Source organism: Moschus berezovskii, chromosome 3 (genome assembly GCF_049115385.1).
Source record: "Moschus berezovskii isolate FMDL1 chromosome 3, NW_MosBer_1.0, whole genome shotgun sequence".
NCBI classification, from domain to species: Eukaryota; Metazoa; Chordata; class Mammalia; order Artiodactyla; family Moschidae; genus Moschus; species Moschus berezovskii.
The window spans coordinates 69650897-69672419 of record NC_142462.1 but is presented as its reverse complement, the minus strand read 5'-3'; the positions used below and the strand labels follow the sequence as shown (position 1 = coordinate 69672419).

The 21523-nt window shown below is 35.9% G+C and overlaps 1 protein-coding gene across 4 annotated transcripts in view; it reads left to right on the top strand.

The window, feature by feature from the left end:
- ANLN (anillin, actin binding protein) overlaps positions 1-21523 on the top strand; it is a 57698-nt gene that overhangs the window by 17783 nt on the left and 18392 nt on the right. Inside the window, exons 6-21 of one of the 4 annotated variants that reach the window (XM_055420874.2) lie at positions 1197-1387; positions 1657-1764; positions 6900-7023; positions 9196-9306; positions 10016-10254; positions 10932-11077; positions 11350-11497; positions 12396-12531; positions 13117-13299; positions 14267-14393; positions 15016-15064; positions 15155-15211; positions 16018-16056; positions 16470-16491; positions 17445-17548; positions 18295-18348. In XM_055420874.2, coding sequence (XP_055276849.2) covers positions 1197-1387; positions 1657-1764; positions 6900-7023; positions 9196-9306; positions 10016-10254; positions 10932-11077; positions 11350-11497; positions 12396-12531; positions 13117-13299; positions 14267-14393; positions 15016-15064; positions 15155-15211; positions 16018-16056; positions 16470-16491; positions 17445-17548; positions 18295-18348 — 1838 coding nt within the window. The remainder of the gene's footprint in view (positions 1-1196; positions 1388-1656; positions 1765-6899; positions 7024-9195; positions 9307-10015; positions 10255-10931; positions 11078-11349; positions 11498-12395; positions 12532-13116; positions 13300-14266; positions 14394-15015; positions 15065-15154; positions 15212-16017; positions 16057-16469; positions 16492-17444; positions 17549-18294; positions 18349-21523) is intronic. The other 3 variants (XM_055420875.2, XM_055420876.2, XM_055420877.2) reach the window with 3 other exon arrangements.

Genomic DNA, 21523 nt, shown 5'->3' with positions numbered 1-21523 from the left:
GTATAGATAAGAATGACATAAATAAGTATTCTTGGGAAGTCTCTTCTGATGCATTCATTGGTTAGGACTTGTTGCTTTCACTGCTGTCATGAGTCAAATTCTGCCCGTCACTTGTTTTTGCAAATAAAGTTTTTTTAGAACACAGCCACACCCATTTACTCTCTGTGGCTGCTTTCGTGCGTCAGTGCAGGATTGAGTAGTTGTGACAATGGCCATGTGGCCTGAAAAGCCCAAAATGTTTACTCTCTGACTGCTTATGGGAAAATGTTTACTACTTCTTTTTATTTAATACAACCCTGCTGCTGCTGCTAAGTCACTTCAGTCGTGTCCGACTCTGTGTGACCCCATAGACGGCAGCCCACCAGGCTCCCCCGTCCCTGGGATTCTCCAGGCAAGAACACTGGAGTGGGTTGCCATTTCCTTTTCCAATGTGTGAAAGTGAAAAGTGAAAGTGAAGTCGCTCAGTCATGTCTGACTTGTAGCGACCCCATGGACTGCAGCCCACCAGGGTTCTCCATCCATGGGATTTTCCAGGCAAGAGTACTGGAGTGGCTTGCCATTGCCTTCTCCGGATACAACCCTACCATTGTTATAATGGAAGTGATACATAGTCCATTTGTATTTTAAATGTATTTCAGACTATTTAAAATAAGTACTAAGACTTAGTAAAATCAAGACATACTTTGATAAACTGAATTATCCTTAATTATCATTTTTTTAAAAAAAGGATTTAATCACTGGATTTTCATGTTATACTTCCTAAAAGAAAAAAAAATAATAAATAAATAAATTGGACTGTAGAGATATTAGTAGTTGGGTTATCATGGCCAGAATACTTGGTGTTTAGGGCATATCATTAATGCACATACAGTCAATTTCCAACTATTTAGGTTCTGATTAAGTAGTTTAAGGGTTTTCTAATCCCCTCTGTCCTCTCACTCTACCTTTTAAAATTCTTTGTGTTTTTTAAAGTATTAAATCCTATAAAGCAAATTTTAGGATATAGAACTAAACAGTATGGTTAAAAAAAGTATTTTTAAGTTTTTTGAACTATTTTCCTACTGTTTTCTCTCTGAATGAATATTCCTAGTAGAATAAAAGCATTTTGGAGCTGAACTGGATTTAGAACATTTCCCATAGAAATCATAATTGTTATTTATTCTAAGTAACCTCTAAAATGTGTGTATTTTCTTTAGGAGGATCAGGAATTAAGCCTTTTCTGGAACACTTTGGAGAGCGTTGTCAAGAACATAGCAAAGAAAGTCCAGCTCGTAGCACACCCCATAGGACTCCCATTATCACTCCAAATACCAAGGCCATACAAGAAAGATTATTCAGGCAAAACGCGTCTTCATCTACTACTCACCTAGCACAGCAGCTCAAGAAGGTATATCTTACTGTGTTTAACATTATTCGTGACATAGCCTCAGCATAGGACCTAGACGTCAAATTCTGATGCCAGTCTTTTTGACTGAGATGAATAGCATCTTGATTCTCTGTATCACTTATTTCAAATTAAAAGTGTTGTCTTATATTCCATGTGTATTATGAATTTTTTAATCTTAAAAATGAAGAGAAGCAAAGTTAGTAGTATTTGGATACTTTTTTAAACATACTTATGGCTCTTATGTAAAATAGAGATTTTGATGGTTTTAGGAACGTCAAAAAGAACTAGCATGTCTTCGTAGCCGATTTGACAAGGGCAATTTATGGAGTGCAGAAAAAGGCGAAAACTCAAAAAACAAACAACTAGAAACCAAACAGGTAACATAAACAAGAACTGGGATTTAACTTGTAGTTCTGTATTGTAAAACAGTTCTCTATACACTTGCTTGTTCTGATTAACTATGCCACTTTCCATTCATAAACTCTTTAAATGTTCATACCAACTCGGCTTTTCTCTTGTGATATTTTGCCATTTAATGGAACGTCTAACCATGTTTATGATGACCTACTTAAAATCAAATTTTAAAAGTATTCTCGTCATTCAACCGATTTCAGATTCCTTTAGACATTCTATTTAGATGTTGATTTTCAAATGTTTCTCAGAATCTACTTTTACCATTAATGATTATATATCTCTCCTCAAATATCATACATTTATACTATCTGTAATCTATTTAGTCACCAAATGCCTCCCAGATTTCTTTTTGCTCTTATTGTTCTATGTGCTAAGTCACTTCAGTAGTATCCGACTGTACATGACCCTGTGGACCGTAGCCCACCAGGCTTCTCTGTCCATGAGATTCTCCAGGCAAGAGTATTGGAGTGGGTTGCCATGCCCTCCTCCAGGGGATCTTCCTGACCCAGGGATTGAACCCGCGTCTCTTATGTCTCTTGCATCGGCAGGCAGGTTCTTTACCACTAGTGCCACCCGGGAAGCTTCTTATTCATACTGCTTCTCATAGTATAATTTCATGGATAAGCCTTCAACAAAATTCCTACTGTGTTAAACTCTCTTCTATTTCATCTGCATGCCTATTGTGTACAAAAATACTATGTTAGGAGATATATATACATATATATATATAAAACTTATAATTTTATTAAAATATGATTGACATACAGCACTGTATAAGTTTAAGGTATACAGCATAATGACTTACATTATGAAATGATGACCCCAATAAATTTAGTGAATCTCCGTCATCTCATAGATATAAAATTAAAGAAGGAGAATAAAACATTTTCCTTGTGATGTGAATTCTTAGGATTTCCTCTTTCATATTTAATTTAACAGTGGTGTTGATTATGTTAATCATGTTGTACTTTATATCTCGAGTACTCATTTGTCTTATAACTGGAAGTTTGTGTCTTTTGACCACCACCATCTAATTCCACATCTCCTTCCCACCTCCTCTGGTAACCACAAAGCTGATCTTTTTTCTTATGAATTTGTTTGGTTTTTGAAGTATAATTGACCTACAGTACTATGCTAGTTCCCACACAATATAGTGATTCGTTATTTCTATAGATTACAAGATGGTCATTATGATAAGTCTAGTTACTCTTTGTCACCATACAAAGATGTTACGTTATTATTGACTGTATTCCCCATGCTGTACATTTCATCCCTGTGGCTCATTTATTTTGTAAGTGGAAGTTTGTACATCTTAATTTCCCTGTGTTAGGTTACATTTTTAAGTTAAAAATAATAGAATTACATTTAACATGGGTACCAGTAGAAATAGAATAATACATTTAGCCATATTCTTTGAGAAGGATCTATTTGATTTTATTTTTTACCAGTTCCCTTGCTTAACAAATCATGCTTCCCAAAGTTCTGATCTAAATCTTTTTTTTCTTGTCTTTCTTGTCCTGGAACATCTCTTTCCCGTCATCATATCTAGGTTCAGCCAATCACAGAAATGCTGATAATGCTTGGCTGCGCTGCGCTCACCTCTCTCCTGAACTCTAGTCAAGCTTAGGTTGACTGGAAGAGCTTTCTTTGCTGGAGTATCTTCCCCATGTAGTCTCTCTCTTCACTTAGGGCTTTACTGTATACTTCCTCATCTAAAACAATCTGGTAGTTCTTCCTTGGCTCCTTCCTTTTGTTAGTGTCTTTCTTCCCACTGGCCTCTAGCACATATTATGCATAAATACACACACATCCAGTGGTTTGTTTTCTAAATATGTTGCCAAGCTGCCTTGTCCTCTGTGTTTTCCTCTGCCATTGCCTTAATCATTACTATACCCTTGCATGAGAACCTTGCTTTTAGTCTGGCTACTCTTTAGTCCACTGCTAACCCACAGCTGCCAGAAAAATATTTCCAAGAGGCAGATAAGCATGTATTCCTTTGCTTAAAATCCTGGAGAGCTTCCCATAGCCATCTTCGGAAAAATGTCTAACAGTGCTTGATTTAATATCTAGAATCATTCAGAAATCTGACTTCTCTTCACTGCTCCTCTGCATGTGTGCTTCAGTCCTGTCATGCAGACTATTTGCAGTTTCTTGAATGTACCCATGTTTTCAGATCTCTTTGTCTTTGCTTTGCTAGTCTCTCTGGGTGAAGTATCTCTGTGATGAGCTGCTTCATTAAGAATACGTCAAACTTTAATTACCTTTGGAAATTTTTACTTGGTCCTTTCCCTCCTTTCTTGTTTGGGTCCATGTCATCCTGGTTTTACATCACTAGAATATTTATTTTCCTATAAGTGTTTTAACTTTGCTTTCCACCACTGTGTGAGAGCCACATTCTTTTCTATCTGTGTTATTAGGGCTTGGCTCATAGTAGGAACTCAGTAAATTTGTCTTTGGAGGAAGTTCAGTTCAGTGCAGTCGCTCAGTCATGCCCGACCCTACGACCCCATGGACTGCAGCACGCAAGGCTTCCCTGTCCATCAACAACTCCTGGAGCTTACTCAGACTCATGTCTATTGAGTCGGTGATGCCATCCAACCATCTCATTCTCTGTTGTCCCCTTCTTCTCCTGCCTTAAATCTTTCCCAGCATCCCAGCATTGACTCTTTTCAAATGAGTCAATTCTTCACATCAGGTGGCCAAAGTTTCAGCTTCAGCATCAGTCCTTCCAGTGAATATTCAGGACTGATTTCCTTTAGGAGGAAGAAATGAATGGACTAATCCTTCCCACTGGCATTTGTTGTTTGGTCATCCATTGAGTCGGTGATGTCATCCAATCATCTCATCCTCTATTGCCCCCTTCTCCTGTGCTCAGTCTTTCCCAGCATCAGGGTCTTTTCCAATGAATTGGCTCTGTGCATCAGGTGGCCATATTTTTGGAGCTTCAGCATCAGTCCTTCTAAAGAATATTCAGAGTTGATTTCCTTTAGGATTGACTGGTTTGATCTTGCTCTCCAAGGGGACTCTCGAGAGTCTTATTACAGCATCACAGTTCGAAAGCATTGGTTCTTCAGCGCTCAGCCTTCTTTATCGTCCAGCTGTCACATCTGTACATGGCTACTGGGAAAACCATAGCTTTGACTATATGGACCTTTGTTGGCAAAGAGATGTCTCTGCTTTTTAATATGCTGTTTGGGTTTGTCATAGTTTTTCTTCTAGGAGCAAGCTGGAAAAACCATAGCTTTGACTAGATGGACCTTTGTTGGCAAAGTAATGTCTCTGCTTTTTAATATGTTGTCTAGGTTTGTCATAGTTTTTCTTCCAAGGAGCAAACATCTTTTAATTTCATGGCTGCAGTCACCGTCCACAGTGATTTTAGAGCCCACGGAAATAAAATCTTCCACTATTTCCATTTTTTCTGCATTTATTTGCCATGAAGTGATGGGGCCAGATGCCATGATCATAACAAAAGCAACTCTCTTAATCTCCTAGTCTCCTCCCTTTCTTTGCCTTCTTTTCATCCAGACTCTTCCAAAGGAGTGTCTCTACTTGTATCTTCCAGTTTTTCTCTTCCTTCTTGCCGGTGCCAGCCGGCAAAGAGAACAGGTCCGGACTGCAACAACGTAGAAGCCTGAGAAAAGAATTAAGGAGTAAAGAATGGGGTCGAGAGGACTGAATGCTCGTGAGGCAAATCAGCAACTTTATTGAAAAGGGCCAGGGTTTTTATACCAAGTGAGACAGGGAACAGGGTACATAAAAATACCAAGTCTTTTACCAGGTTAGTTATTGCATCTATAGAAGATTACAAAGGCTTGTTTGCTTTCTAAGACAAGCTTCGCATTTAGACTAATGCTCACAAGATAAGAAAAACTAGTCAGCAGGCTATAAAGATTAGGGGGTACATTCTTAATCCATTTTAAGAGATAAGGAAAACATACCTACATAAATCTGGGGAATAAACAAGAAACCTAGCAAAGGATTATTTGCTCTGTTTTTCTCAAGGAAGAACAAATAAGGCCTGGTAAATAAACGTTTTATGACTCTCTTAAGGGGTGGCGGGACAGGGAACAGCACTTTCAAGGCATTCCCAGGGCCAACATTTGGGGCCTTGTTCAGGCCGGCTCCCCGCACCTTCTCTCTTAATCTCTCCACTCATGCTCTCATCACTGCCTTTATCAAATTCACCAGTGATCTCCAGAGTCACTTTTCTAGTGTTTAACTTGACCTGTTAGCAGCAGTTGACTTTGTGAATCACTCCCTTTTGTCTGAAGCACCTTCTTCACTTGGTTGCCAGTGTGTTATAGTCTCATGGTTTTCCTTCTTTTTTTCTAGAAAATATAGAGCAACAGTTCTTTAAAGTTTTTGTGTTAAATGATTCCTGATAAACCTGTGGAATCTTTCCCTAGACAGTTGTACGTATGCATGTAAAGAAAGTCCTGAACACAGTATTTGGAGAGTTCCAGGGTCTTCTCACTTCAGAATTCATCTGTGGTACCCATAGAAAAAGCAGCCTGAGTGATGACTAACAGAAGGAAGGAGTGGTCAGTATTGTCACATGTTTGTTGTAATTGAGGACTGAACCGAGATCACAGTAAGGAGCTTGTTGTGACTTGGCAGAACCTTTAGGAAAAGTGGTGAGGATAGGAGGCAGGTAGTGGGTGAAGAGTAGAGTCCGTTAATGTAGGCAGTCCCAGAAGTTTGGCTGTAAAGGAGAGGGAGCAAAGATATGGTTTCCTGGAAAGGGATGTGGAAGTAGCGTATAGTTTTAGCTTGTATTTGTTTTGTTCTTTTTGAGGAGACTTAATTATTTTTTCCTCTTATTTTCCTTTCACTTGGTTTATCTAAAGCTGAACTCTGATGTGAATTTTCATTCTCTCTTGCCTAGTGGTCTCTAAAAAGGATTTAAGGAATGTGAATTATCAGGAATATGAACTAATGTTCTAAACATGGCTGGACCTTTTCAGCATTCATTTTCTGTTTTGTTCTGAGGAAGTTTATTTCTAACAATGACTCTTGTTTGTTTCATTTAATAACATGTCAAAAGACAAGAGTTATAGTTTTGAGAAATAAAATTTACATCTTCATTTGCTTTTTGCAGGAAATTCACTGTCAGAGCACTCCCCTCAAAAAACAACTTGGTCCAAGTACCCCATCACTTACAGTAACAGAAAAGGTGACAGAAAATCAGACACCAGCAAACCCTTCTAGTAGAGAACCTTCAGGTAAGCATTTTCTATTTCTATTTCACTTAAAATGTTGATTTCAGTCTACCATAATTTTGGAAACAGCAGAAATGCTGTTCTAGAGTAAAAAGACAAATTAATTGTTTTGTTCCTAGCCATGCTATATGCTTCTTCCTTAGTTCTCTCTCCAGAGTGAGAACTCATACTCTTAATGAGAGTATAAATTTACTATAACTATTTTTTGGAGAAAAACTCAGTAATATCTATTGAATTGTAAAATGTGTGTACTCCTTAACTTCTTTGCAAGTGTTTCTGTAAGTTGAGTTCTTAAAACTAGTGTGCAATGGATGTATGTACAAATTTATTAATCATTGCATCATTTGTTGTAGTGGTAAGATTTAAATAACTTAAAGGCCCATCAGTAGAAGACTGTAAATAAATTGTGCTAAATCCATGTAATTGAATATTATGTAGCTGTTTTTAAAAAAAATAAGGTAGCTTTGTATGTAGTGACATTTAATATATCATAGACAATTAATTTTTTTTGAAATTGTGGTGAAAAGCATATTACTAAAATTCCCCATCTTAACAGTTTTTGAGTGTGCAGTTCAGTAGCGTTAAGTATATTCACATTATTGAGGAACTTTCATCAGGCAAAACTAAAACTATATCCATTAAACAACAACTCCCCTTTCCGCCTCTTCGGCTCTTGGTCACCGGCATTCTACTTTCTGTTTGTGTCAATTTGACTACCTCAGATAGCTCATATAAGTGCAGTCATACGGTATCTGTATTTTTGTGACTGACATATTTAATTTAACATAATGCCCCAGGGTTCATCCATGTTGACATGTCATATGTCAAGTGTGTGACGTGATTACTTTCCTTTTTAAGGCTGAATAATATTTTCTTGTGTATATATACCGTATTTTGTTTATCTGTTATCCGTTGATGGACATGTGGATTATTTCCACTTCTTAGCTATTGTGGGTAGTGGTGTTATGAACATGGGTGTGCAAATATCTCTTTGAGACCCTGCTTTTAATTCTTTTGGCTATATACCCAGAAGTGGAGTTGCTTGATCATGTAGTAGTTCTATTTTTAATATTTTTGAGGACCTGTTAAACTGGTTTCCATACCGGTTACGTTATTACATCCTGGTCACTCACGCAGTGTCGTCAACAGTGCGTGAGGGTTCCAGTTTCTCCTCACTCTCGTCGACACTTGATAGTTTTTTTCTGTTCTTGATAGTAGCCATCCTAATACGTATGAGTTGTTAGCTCATTGTGACTTTGAGTTACGTTTCTCCTATGATTGGTGATGTTGAGCCTCTTTTCTTATGCTTGTTGGCCATTTGTATAACATCTTTGGAGAAATGTCTGTTCATATCATTTGCCCATTTTTTTAATCAGGTTGATTTTTTTCTTACTGAGTTGTAGGAGTTCTTTTTATATCCTTAATACTGACTTCTTAGCTATATGATCTGCAGGTATTTTCTGCATTCAGTAGGTTGGTTTTTCACTCTGTTGACTGTGTTCTTTGATATGCAAACTTTTTTAAATTGCATAGTTGATTTACAATATTATCTTAGTTTCAGGAGTACAATGATTAAACATTTTTATAGATTATACTCCATTTGAGTTATTATAAAATATTGTTCCATATGTTGGAGAATATATCCTTATAACTTACTTATTTTATACACAGTTGTTTGGACCTCTTTATTCCTACCCCTACTGTTCCCTGCTTGCCACAAAAGGTTTTCAGTTTGGTGTAGTCCCATTTGTCTATTTTTGCTTTTGTTGTCTGTGCTTTTTGTGTTATACACAGGAAATCCCCAAATGCAGTGTCATGATGCTTTCTTTCTGTTTTCTTCTGGGAGTTTTGTAGTTTTGAGTCTTATAAGTTCTTTAATCAGTTTTGAATTGACTTTTGTGTATGTCTATCTTTATGTTGGTGCCATACTGTATTGATTATTATAGCTTTATAATATATTTTGAAATGAGGAAATGTCAGTCTTTTAACTTTGTTCTCTTTCAAAATTGTTTTAGATATTCAGAGGTTCTTGAAGTTCCATGCAAATTTTAGGACAGACTTTCTATTTCTCCAAAAAACGCTGTTGGGATTTTGATAGGAATTGCATTAAAAATCTTTTACTGAACAATTCTAAGTTTTTATATATATTCAAATTGTTTTTCCTATTTGTTTTAGATTTTACTGAACGTGAAATGACGAAGTCTAGCCCTTTGAAAATAACACTGTTTTTAGAAGAGGACAAATCCTTAAAAGTAACATCAGACCCAAAGGTTGAACAACAGACTGGTTGGTTTTCATTGTTTTCATTCTTTGTTTCTTATTAATGCTGGATATGCTAGGAGAATTAGTATTCTCATATTCAAATATGTAGAGTTCTATATTTCAAAATGTCTTGTGATTTTATAATACCCTTTTTTTTTTAAATAGGAAATATTCTCGCTTTTGCAAAATATAGTACTGTTAACAGTTATCTTTAGCTCCCATGCCCTGTGAAAATGTGATTAAGGCTGTCACTTACTTTCACAGGGAAAGGAAATGTGCTACTCTTCCACACTCTGCATGTACAGTTGGAAGAAATCAGTGCCCTTGAAGTTTATTTGTGAGCCCTGCCCTTATTTGTGATGTTATTATTGTCCTGTTATTGATTACAGTGTGAAAAGACAGTTCTCAGCAAGAGAAAGAGAATTATTTGAAAGAGTATTTTTTGTAAATCTGAAGCTTTTGGCTATTATCTTGCAGTTTGAGTTTTTAATATACTTAAACCTGAAGCACTAAATCAGCTTTTGATCTTTCCTACCTTCATTACTTAGAAAATATTATTGGAACATTATAGCAGTATTCTGTTTCTTTTTGTTTGTGTAGGAGGTACATTCTCTTAGGGCTTTTTTTTCCCCCCTATTTATTGAGTAAGCATATGAATATTAAGTCTTCTCTGTTATCCCTTTAATTCTTAAAGGTCTGAATCACAGTATTCACCTGTTGAAATATTTTTCAGAAGTGGTACGTGAAATTGTGATGAGCGTGGATGATGATGATGATATCAATAGTTCAAAAGTAATTAATGACATCTTTAGTGATGTCCTAGAGGAAGGTGGACTAGATTTGGAAAAGAACCAAGAGGAGATGGATCAAGCAGATGCAGAAAGCAGCGAAGAACAGGAAGATGCACTGAATATTTCCTCGATGTCTTTGCTTGCTCCATTAGCACAGACAGTTGGTGTGATAAGTCCAGAGGTAAGACAGGACTAAATGTAAATAGGCCCAGGACATAAAGAAACTAAGTAGAATTAGGATCTCTTTTTGTTTTAGTTGGTACCTGGGGATTTGGCACGCTATAGCCAGGGATATTTTGCAGACTTGATGTTAATTCTCTTAGAAGAGAGCTTAAAACTCTTCATTGGGTTCCTGTTGGCATCAGATGAAATCTAAACTGTAATATGGCTTAAAAAGCCAGATACTTGGGCTCACATCCTGGCTCTGCCATGTACTGGTGTTCACTGGTCAGGTTATTTAACCTTTTTTTCACAATTAAATGTTAAATTAGGCTAAAAACAGTACCTCCATCATGAAGTTGAAGTGCATATTAAATTGTGTTAGGACATCAGTATTTAGCACAAGACAGATAACTAACATTTATTTACTATCACTCTGAACTGAATAACTTCAGCTTTTTTGGAAATTGATTCAATTAGAAATATTTTTTAAAAAAGAGTTGTAAGTGTAGGCTTCAGCTGTCTTTGAATTTTTATTCATATACTTTTTAGGAACGTAGTTTGTCTTGTTTTTATGATCAATCGGTCAACTTTTTGTATATTTATTTTCTAGTAATAGAGAAGGCATTCAATTCCTCAAATTTCTCATTTAGAATCAATGTCATCCATAAATCTAATATCTGATGTGCCTTCCTGCAGAATTTAGTTTCTTCACCTAGATGGGAAGTGAAAGACACCAGCATCAGTGATGAAAGTCCAAAGCCAGGAAAATTCCAAAGAACCCGTGTCCCTCGAGCTGAGTCTGGTGATAGCATTGGCTCTGAAGATCATGATCTTCCTTATAGGTGAGAATATCTTGAAAGACATTCAGTCACTAAGGGTCATGGTTTAGGTTAAAATAAGAAGTATTGTTGTTTATAATTATAATGTTATTAATGTTAATCTTCATAAAACTTTGAAATAGCTTTGGTCACCTTCTTTCACCCAGTGGCATTTTCCATTGTAGTGAAGTGTTCTGCTGATACTTTGCAATATTAGACTCTGCTAATATCTTCAATAAAGCATAGTGCTTAGTGTGTTGCTGGATTTTTAATAGAGTATAACTTATTTCCTGAAGCATTGATGCATATAGATCTCAAAGAGTCAAAGAAACAGACCGTCCTTCAATAAAGCAAGTGATTGTTCGGAAGGAAGATGTTGCCTCAAAATTGGAAGAAAAAAAGAATGGTCTTCCTTGTCAGGTTAACATCAAACAGAAGATGCAGGTATGAACTTCACTGGAAAGGGGATTTGGAGTGTTAACAGCTTGAGACTGTGAGCTTCTTGAGGACAAGGACCCTGTCTTATTCATCTCTGTATCTAGGACTAGGATAGTGTCTGGCTTGCAGGGTCTCAGGAACTCACTCCTGAATTCAGTTTGAGAAAAGTCTTCTTTACTGGAAAAGTTGGAAGCTTGTTTGATATTACTGAAATATTTACTTTTAAGAATGTTTGTCATACGCAAATGAACTTATCTATGAAGAAGAAACTGACTCAAAGATATAGACAACAGACTTGTGGTTGCCAAGGTGGAGGGGCAAGGGGGAGGAATGGATTGGGAATTTGATTAGCAGATGCAAACTATTACACATAGAATGGATAAACAGCCAAGTCCTACTGGATAGCATGCATGCTTGCTCAGTAGCTTCAGTTGTGTCCAACTCTTTGTGACCCCATGGACCACAGTCCACCAGACTGCTCTGTCCCTGGGATTCTCTAGGCAAGAATACTGGAGTGGGTTGCCATTTCCTCCTCCAGGGGAACTTCCTGACCCAGGGATCGAACCCGCATCTTCTGTGTCTCCTGCATTGGCAGGCTGGTTCTTCACCACTGGCATCACCTGGGAAGCCCTGAGTGGCATAGCATAGAGAACTATATTCAGTATGATATACTGTATAGCACAGGGAACTATAGTCAATATCCTATGATAAACCATAATGAAAAAGATATATTAAATGTTTTTGGTGCATAGTCTAGAAACTTGAACAGTGAAACTAACATTTTGACTTTCCTCTCTGGAGATTTTAGAAATTACCTAATTGGATAAATTATAAATAAAGCTTAAATAAATTAAAAATCATCATTCAATGTGAATTTTTTCTCTCCTCTCATTGGTTTCACTAGGAACTCAATAATGAAATAAATTTGCAGCAGACAGTGATCTATCAGGCTAGCCAGGCTCTTAACTGTTGTGTTGATGAAGAACATGGAAAAGGGTCACTGGAAGAAGCTGAGGCAGAAAGACTTCTTCTAATAGCAAGTATGTGTGGTACACCCAAAACAATTCCAACACAGTTTCACACCAGGAAAAGCTCATTTTTGTCTAGTATATTCTGAAATTTCTAATTCTAGAGAAAGGGCTTTTTTGATAGTCTGTTTGAAATTTTTTTTTTAATGAGGTTTGTGAAAATTTTGCGTGTAAAATAAGGCATAGTTTACATGAAAGGGTGAAAGAATCTGGAGTGCATCTGAAGAAATGTTGTAGAGTGTGCTGATAATATATGAATATATTTATACACACACACTATCTCTGTATGTGTAGCTAAAAACAAGTGTATGAATTGTGTGTGTATGTGTGATGAAGGATGACAGGGCACGTTAGGATGGAGAAATTAACCGTACAAGAAAACTGACCAAAAGTTGGAGTATTGAGCATTTTGTGAACAGGTGGTTGATCAAGGTTTTACCTAACCACCTATCACTTGTTTATATGAAGGAAGAGTTACTGATTTTGACTTTGGTGTTGTGTACAGTTGCAACATGAGTGCATTTTCTTGCGTTGGTTTCATTTAGAAACAATTGCAGTTTTAATATTTGAAATATTAACTTGCATATTTCTACACAGCTGAGAAGAGAACACTTTTGATTGATGAGTTGACTAAATTGAAGAATGAAGGACCTCAGAGGAAGAATAAGGCTGGTCCCATATCCCAAAGTGAATTTGTCCCTTCCAGAGGATCAATTACTGTGTCAGAAATCCGCTTGCCTCTAAAAGCAGATTTTGTCTGCAGTACAGCTCAGAAACCAGGTATGGTGATCTTTATTTTGTCACTTCTAGGTCATATGTTAAATTATGAACATTGCCTAGGTTGGAATTGTGCAAATGGGAACAAGTAGAGCATCCGGAAAGAAGCAAGACTTGTATATCTCAGGCCTTGAGTTCCTTTTATTTAAATATGTATCTAAAAATAATCAAGGAAAAATTTCATATATGGTCTTACTGATTACACAATAACACAGTTGGCTCTAACTGAAAGTAGGGCTAGTTAAACATAATACTGAACATAAATCACCAAGGCGAGTTATTCCGACACACCAGACCATTTCACTTTCATTAATTTTTTTTGTGGAAAGTATTGGGCATCTAAAATAATTTATTTTACTTACTCTAGTCTATTTAAAATTCACTCCATTATGGAAATCTGTTTTTTGAATCCTGAATTACTGATTGTGGGAGTTAAGAGCACGACAGTATAGATACTTCTGTTGAAATTTTATTTCGCCTAACCCTCTAGATTGAGTAAACTTTTGTGAGCTATGTGTTCTACTTAAACTGATATTTAAACAAGGTGGATAAAGGAGGTTATGGCACCAGTATCTGAAAAATAGGACAAGGTGGTAACTTTCACAGAAATATAGTGTTTTAATTTCAGTTTTGAAATAACAAGCCAGAGTGTACCCTTTTGAGATATATACTATTAGCTGAAGAATTTCGGGTCAATAGGTAAAATTTAAAAGTCAGCAGAGATTGAGGAATGTGCAGTGAAGTGTTTTCAGTTCACAGTAGGAAGATATCTTGATGATGCTTTTCCAGGTATATGTCTGTCCGCTTATGTCTTGTCTTTTTGTGTCTGGAAAGTTGACTTTAGGAAATTTTAAATAAATTTTATATAAATCAGTTGCAGTATTACTTTATTCATTTGATCTTCCAGAATGCTGATTAGCTAAATCTGATTCTGCTTGTGCTTATTAGGTAATGTAATTATTTCTTGCAGATGCCGCGAATTACTATTTCTTAATTATACTAAAAGCAGGAGCTGAAAATATGGTAGCCACACCATTAGCAAGTACTTCAAATTCTCTTAACGGTGATGCTCTAACTTTCACTACTACATTTACTCTGTAAGTAAATTAGGCTTTTGGTGGTTGAAACATGTTTTTCTTTTAATAGAATTAATATAGTCTAAGCATACAGGTAGAATTCATAATCTTTGAAATGTAATATGTATGTTATTTTTATATGGACAGATATCTCATTTTCCAGTTTATTGGTTTAACTCTTATGTTTCCGATCTTCCATTGAGTATCTTGTTTCTTCCATGTGTCTACAGGTATTTGATATTTTGAAGTGTTTTAACATATATATTTACTATACACACACACACACAAAATCTGGACCACAGTTTTTTAATACATGCTTTAAATCTACGAATGTACTTAACATTCAGTCTCTGTGTAAGACATTTGTATTTAGTGTTACAGATTTACTTTGAAAGTAGAGTCAAAATCTAGTTTAGAAAAAAAGTTATTTTTATTATTTAAGATCTTGAGTTGTAAAAACTAAAAATGTTTGACCTGTATTATAGGGAAAAAATTGACTGTTCTTATCAATTTTTATATTCTTTAATAATTTATAACTATTGTCTTTAGTTTTAAAATATAGTGAATTCCTTTACGCTTAGTCTTGTAACAGTATTTATGGCATTGTTTTTAATGGTATAATTTGATATTTTTATTTTTCCAGGCAAGATGTGTCCAATGACTTTGAAATAAATATTGAAGTTTACAGCTTGGTAAGCAGTTAGATTTCTAAAATTACTAATGGTGTGTTTTTCTTAAAGAAATCAGATTTTAAGTTAAATTCTGCTTTAATTTGTATGTAGGTACAAAGGAAAGATTCCTCAGGCCCTGATAAGAAGAAAAAAGCATACAAGTCAAAGGTGAGAATGAAAGAAACCCAGTAAAAATATAATCAGAAGTATGAGACATATGTCAGTTAAAAATTATGTATATTTTTAAAGATTTATCAGGCTCTTGGGTCATTTTTATGCCTCAGATTTCTAGTTACTGCATTTATTAGATATGAGTACTGAGAGTAAACTTACAGTGAGTGAACATAACCCTAATTATAAACTACTGATACACTCAGGCTAGAAATTCTATTTTCTCTATATCTACTTGACAACTAACTTTATAATGTGCTATGCCTAGTTGCTCAGTTGTGTCTGGCTCTTGGCGACCTCATGGACTGCAGCCCACCAGGCTCCTCTGTCCATGGAATTCTCCAGACAAGAATACTAGGGTGGGTTGCTATGTGCTCCTCCAGGGGATCTTCCGAACCTTGGGATCAAACCCAGGTCTCCCACATTGCAGGCAAATTCTTTGCTGACTGAGAATCTCTTTAAACTTTTCTCAAGGTTTTCCTCTGAACTTTTGTCTTACAAACTCCTCTAAGCAATACTTAAGAATGATGTGATTGCTGTAGGCATATGGAATAGAAATAACTTAGTTTCTGTCCTTCCTAGCCTTTGCTCTTTTGTTCTTTTTCTAAATCATTTAAAAGAATTTTATTTAGCTTTAATGAAAAAGGAATAACAGTATGGGGACAAACCTTAATAAAGGACTCAGGCAAAATGTATTGATATTTAAGAATTATTTTCTGTGTGGGAGGATCTCAAATTTAGTTAGTTTTAAGTTCTGAATCATCATGTTTAATAGGAAATATACTAAGTTATCTTTTTTCTAGGCTATTACTCCTAAGCGACTTCTCACATCGGTAACCACTGTAAGTAGAATTTTCAAAAAGTTGAAGTTCCTTGAAAAATCTTCACCTTCCACATATACTGCCCTTAATTTGGGAGACTTGCTTTTTACGTTCTATTCCTGGATCAGAAAGATCCCCTGGAGAAGGGAAAGGCTACCCACCCCAGTATTCTTGCCTTGAGATTCTATAGATAGATGAGTATGGCGAGCTATAGTCCATGGGATCACAAAGAGTCGGACACAACTGAGTAACTAAAACTAACCATTTCTACACCCTTAGTGCTTTGGAAATCTTTAAAATATCCTTAAAGGAAAAAATAATGTTTTCTGAAATGTAGTCCTTGCAGCGTTAAACAGTTTTGTACTTACTATTTAAATCTTTGTATCATATAAAGAAAATAACATGTTCTTCTTCACGCCTTTTTTTTTTTTTAGAAAAGCACCCTTCATTCTTCAGGTGAGTGGATCTTGAACGATTTGAAACGCTAGAATAAGGAAAAAGAACTAAGCAATTGAATACTTATTCGTGTAACCCTCTTGATTTATGAGTATTTACTTTAGTCTCCTTTGAATAATATTTTCTGTATGGTTTTTAGTAACCTATAAGATTACTAGCCAGAATAGCCTACTGTCAGCAACCATCACAGGCCACCAACCTGCACATTATTCAGACTCTAGCAGGCACTGCACATAGATTACCTAGTCACTTTACAGCTGCAGCAAGCAGCATTGCTCATCACACTAGCTACTGTTGTTCGCTGCAGATTTATTTTGTGCTGTTCACACTGTAGAGTTTTAACTCTTTTAACTGTACTGATCGTGACAATTGTATCATGTCAGTAAAACATCTTTCTAGTTCGCTGGGAAATGGGATGCCAGTAAGCCAGGAAAGACTTTTCCAGAGTAGCGTTAGGCCAAAATTTTCCAAAGAGGGTTAGGGTTGAGCTGGTTTCCCTCATCTTTGGACTTTTGATCTCTGCTTCTTGACACAAGAGAACAGCAGAGAAGAACCACGCAGATAAAGTCCTGCTGCTCGTTATGTCATCCTAGACTATATCAGTAAAGTCCTTTCATATCTCTTATAGGGAAGTTGCTTTTTACACATTTTTAGGTTCTGTATCTTTGAAAACATCTGCCTCAAATGTTAAGGCGTGCTTGTACCTCATTTAAGTTAACTATAAATACTTAGCAGTTTACTTTCATTAGGAAACATGATGTTTTAGTCCCCCTGCCCTGCCCCCATGTTAGAAATAAAGGAAAAGGAAGTGTTTTTTTTTTTTTTTTTCCTGTGGCAGTTTAATTTTATTCTATTAGGGTGGGGTGAGCAACTGAACTGAACTGAACTGAGGAATTGTTACTTTATATTTATCAAAGTCACTCTGAATTAAATTTTGTTTCATTTTTCTTTAGTTATGGCCAGTCTTAATGCTGTGCGGACCAGCAATTTTGCCCTTGTTGGATCTTACACTCTGTCATTATCGTCAGTAGGAAACACAAAATTTGCTCTGGACAGGGTAATCCAAATTTATTTATTTATTTACAGAAAAGTTAGGTCAATGGAAATGTCCCATTTCAAGTATTTGAAATCTTTGGCTGAATGTATATGCTCTTAGAATTGTGTGTGTTAATTGGATATAGGTTTATATGCATGATATGTTTTTTGATGTTGGAAGTAATTCTCCCTTTATCTTAATAGTTAAGCCTTCAAAGCAGTATATATTGATTGGTTCATTCTAAATATCAATTCTGACTAAGAAAGTATTGCTGCTTGCATATAGATGTTAAGCTTACAGTTTTAAAACAGTATCTTGCTCATTTAAAACCAATATTTTGACATGATTAACATTTTTTAGATTTAGTTTTACAAAATAGGGAAAGATAGGTTAATTTCTTGGAAAAGTACTCATGAATCTAAGGGATTTCTTTCCCATACTTTACTCTCGAAGTTTAAGACTTCATAGTTTAACTCTTTGAAATATCACTATTGAGAGCTTTTTACCACCCTATAAGGACTAAACTTTTAATAGCAAACAAGACCATTTTAAGTTGTAAGAGAAGTAGAGGCAAACTTCAGTCCTAGGATTGTCTCCTGCTGTATAATACAGACTATTTAAACATACTATAAGAAATTTCTGTGGTTAGAATATAGACATGTTTAAAGAAAAATCCATGTAATTTTTAATCTGGTAATTCAGCTAGATTAACAAATTGAGTGATTCTGGGTCTTTTTTCTCTTTGTCTTTTATTTTGTTTGTTTTAGATAAATTATGATGTAAAAGAGCGAGAGCTACTGGGCTATATGTTCCAGGAAAAGGTTGCCACATTTTCTTTGCTTGAAACTAATGAGGTTAAAAATTGGTCCTTAATTTTTGGCCCTTATGTTTTTGTTTTACTAACCACTCTCATGTCTTCTTGGTTATTTTGAATAATTAAGGACGTTATGTTAATCATTCTTTATTTAGACCATTGGGCATCTTTTTCTTTACTCTCATAATTCTTTAAGGCTTTCTTTAAAAGTTCTCTGGTTTTTTTTCATGCATGTTTGGTATTTGAGCTTTTCTCCTGTATTCTTTTTTTTTCATGTTAGAATTCTTTAAGATTCTGTGGTCACTTCAACATTGATTTTCTGGGTACCAAAATGCCAAATTTAATAACTATCCTAAAACTAAAATTTACTCAATATTGTTGACTTCCTACCTATTGAAAGACCTATTGATGATGTTTTAAGTAAGAGTAGAAAACTTTTGGAGAAGGAGATGGCAGCCCACTCCAGTGTTCTTGCCTGGAGAATCCCAGGGATGGGGGAGCCTGGTGGGCTTCCGTCTATGGGGTCGCACAGAGTCGGACACGACTGGTGCGACTTAGCAGCAGCAGCAGCAGCAGCAGAAAACTTTTATGGTCTTAATTAGCTAGTAGGTATTTTGCTATGTAGGTGATGCTATTTATTAATTTTAAAATTAAAATTCATTTAATGCTAAAATTACACTAAATCATATATTTTAGAAGTTTTTTTTTTAGAATTTTTAACATCCCTGTGAAGATCAATCACAAGCACAAGTATATAGAAATGCTAATTTGCAAAATACTGGATAGTGTTTTTTATTTTATTTAAAGTTCTTCAAACAAGATTTGCAAATTAGGGAAACATAAGAACTAAAGTTCTGTGAACTGTATTCCTTACTCAGTGTTGTCACATAGCCAATTTCTATGTATGTACAGTTTCATTAATCTCTAAAATGAAAAAGATTTCAATGACATGTTAAATATAGACTGCTCTCTAAAAAATTTTTTCACTGCCATTTTAGTGTCACACAAATTAAAAATAAATTGTGATACGTTCATTCTCTTACTGATTTTTTTGAAATTATAGCTAAAGTATCCTACCACATGACCTGAGTGTAAAATCACTCAATTTAATTGGTTTGTGTTCAGTACTGTAAAGTCTCTTCCTGAGTCAAATACAATAAAGATGTAAAATTTGTCACAAGTGTGCTTTTTTGAATAGCAGGGGGATGAGATATTTGTTCAAATATCTTATAGTTGATGTAGGAGAATGAGATAGTTAAGTTTAGATGTTCTTTAAATTAGTGGGGAAAATGGATGACCTTCTGTACACACATAATAATCAAATAGGGAATACTATTTGATTATTTGATTAAATTTGAAAGAGTAAACAAGTCTCCTGTGTGCTCCCAGAGACCATTAGTGCAAGGGAGCGTTTGCTTATTTTACTGTTGTCTTGACCAGTAATGACCAGTCACAGTGTTGTCTCTGAGATCCCCTTCAGAATGCAGTTTCTTTTAAGGTTAGTCAGACTGTTGACTCTACAGATATAGGATAGTACTAATAATGAATTCCCTGGTGGCTCAGTCTGTAAAGTGTCTGCCTGTAACGCGGGAGACCCGCGTTTGATCCCTGGGTGGGGAAGATCCCCTGGAGAAGGAAACAGCAACCCACTCCAGTATTCTTGCCTAGAAAATCCCACGGACGGAGGAGCCTGGTGCAAAAAGTCGGACACGACTGAGTGAATTCACTTTTCTTATTTGTTGCTGCTGCTGCTAAGTTGCTTCAGTCGTGTCCAACTCTGTGCAACCCATGGACTGCAGACCACCAGGTTCCTCCGTCCGTGGGATTCTCCAGGCAAGAACACTGGAGTGGGTTGCCATTTCCTTCTCCAATGTGTGAAAGTGAAGTCACTCGGTCATGTCCGACTCTTAGTGACCCCATGAACTGCAGTCTACCAGACTCCTCCTTCCATGGGATTTCCCAGACAAGAGTACTGGAGTGGGGTGCCATTGCCTTCTCCGTTTCTTATTTGAGGTTTTAGATATCTGATATAGAGACTGGCATTCTGGAATTTATGAATCTCAATGAGTCACACTTTCAGATCCTTTCTTTGAATAGAGAATCCAGAATAGTCGTAGGTTTTACTGTACTTTTATGGATAAAGGGAGGAGGATATCCCACAATTCATCTTCTGACTTAAAGAACTCTCATAGATACATGTACCTTCCAGGAAATAGAGATGTCAGTTTAAATAGTATTAGGACAAAAAACTGTGAAGTAGAACAACTGATTAGCATTGTAGAATTTTGAAGTTGTAGGAAGAGTGACTAGGTATTCTGGTGTGTCTGAAGCTATCCTGGTTTATACTTGTTGGCCTGGTGTGATTATTAACAGGTATAATTATTCTCACTCAGAAGTATCTCAGTGTATAAAAAATTACAAAGTAACCCTGATTATAGAGTACATTTTACACCTCTTGATAATAATACTTGAGGTGGTGATAATTTTGAAAGACCCTTTTTATTAAACAGAAAACAGAATACGATCACACATTTTCATGTCTCCACACTTGACAGGGCGTAGTAACATCGACGTCTGTGAATATTCTCAGTTCACTTCAGGACAAGCTTCTCACCAAGAATATTGTCTACTTTCCACAGCTTTTCACATTTTCTTCTCATCTTTCTGAGATTCTTTTTACAAGAGCACTTTCTTGGCTAAGTGGTAGAATTCTATTAATTAGCATTGAGAGGCTAAGAGCTTAACACTGACAATATGGAAAAGAAAATGGTAAGGGAATTTATAACAAATGCAGTTAATGAGCCATGTGACGTCTTGACCCTGATTAGCATTGTAGAATTACATTATAGATGCCTTTGAAGTTCAGAAAGTTGAAAGTTTATTTTATGAAATTAGTCTGTTGAAATCTATACTTTTTGGTCAAGAATTCTCCCTTTAGCTTATTTTTATTAGGGTGGAGGAGTAAATTTTTTATAAACTAACCTTCCAATTAAAACCTTCAAATTTAGACTGAACTATGATTATTGGAAGGACTGATGCTAAAGCTGAAACTGCAATACTTTGGCCACCTCATGCGACGAGTTCACTCACTGGAAAAGACTCTGATGCTGGGAAAGGTTGGGGGCGGAAGGAGAAGGGGACGACGGAGAATGAGATGGCTGGATGGCATCACCGACTCTGTG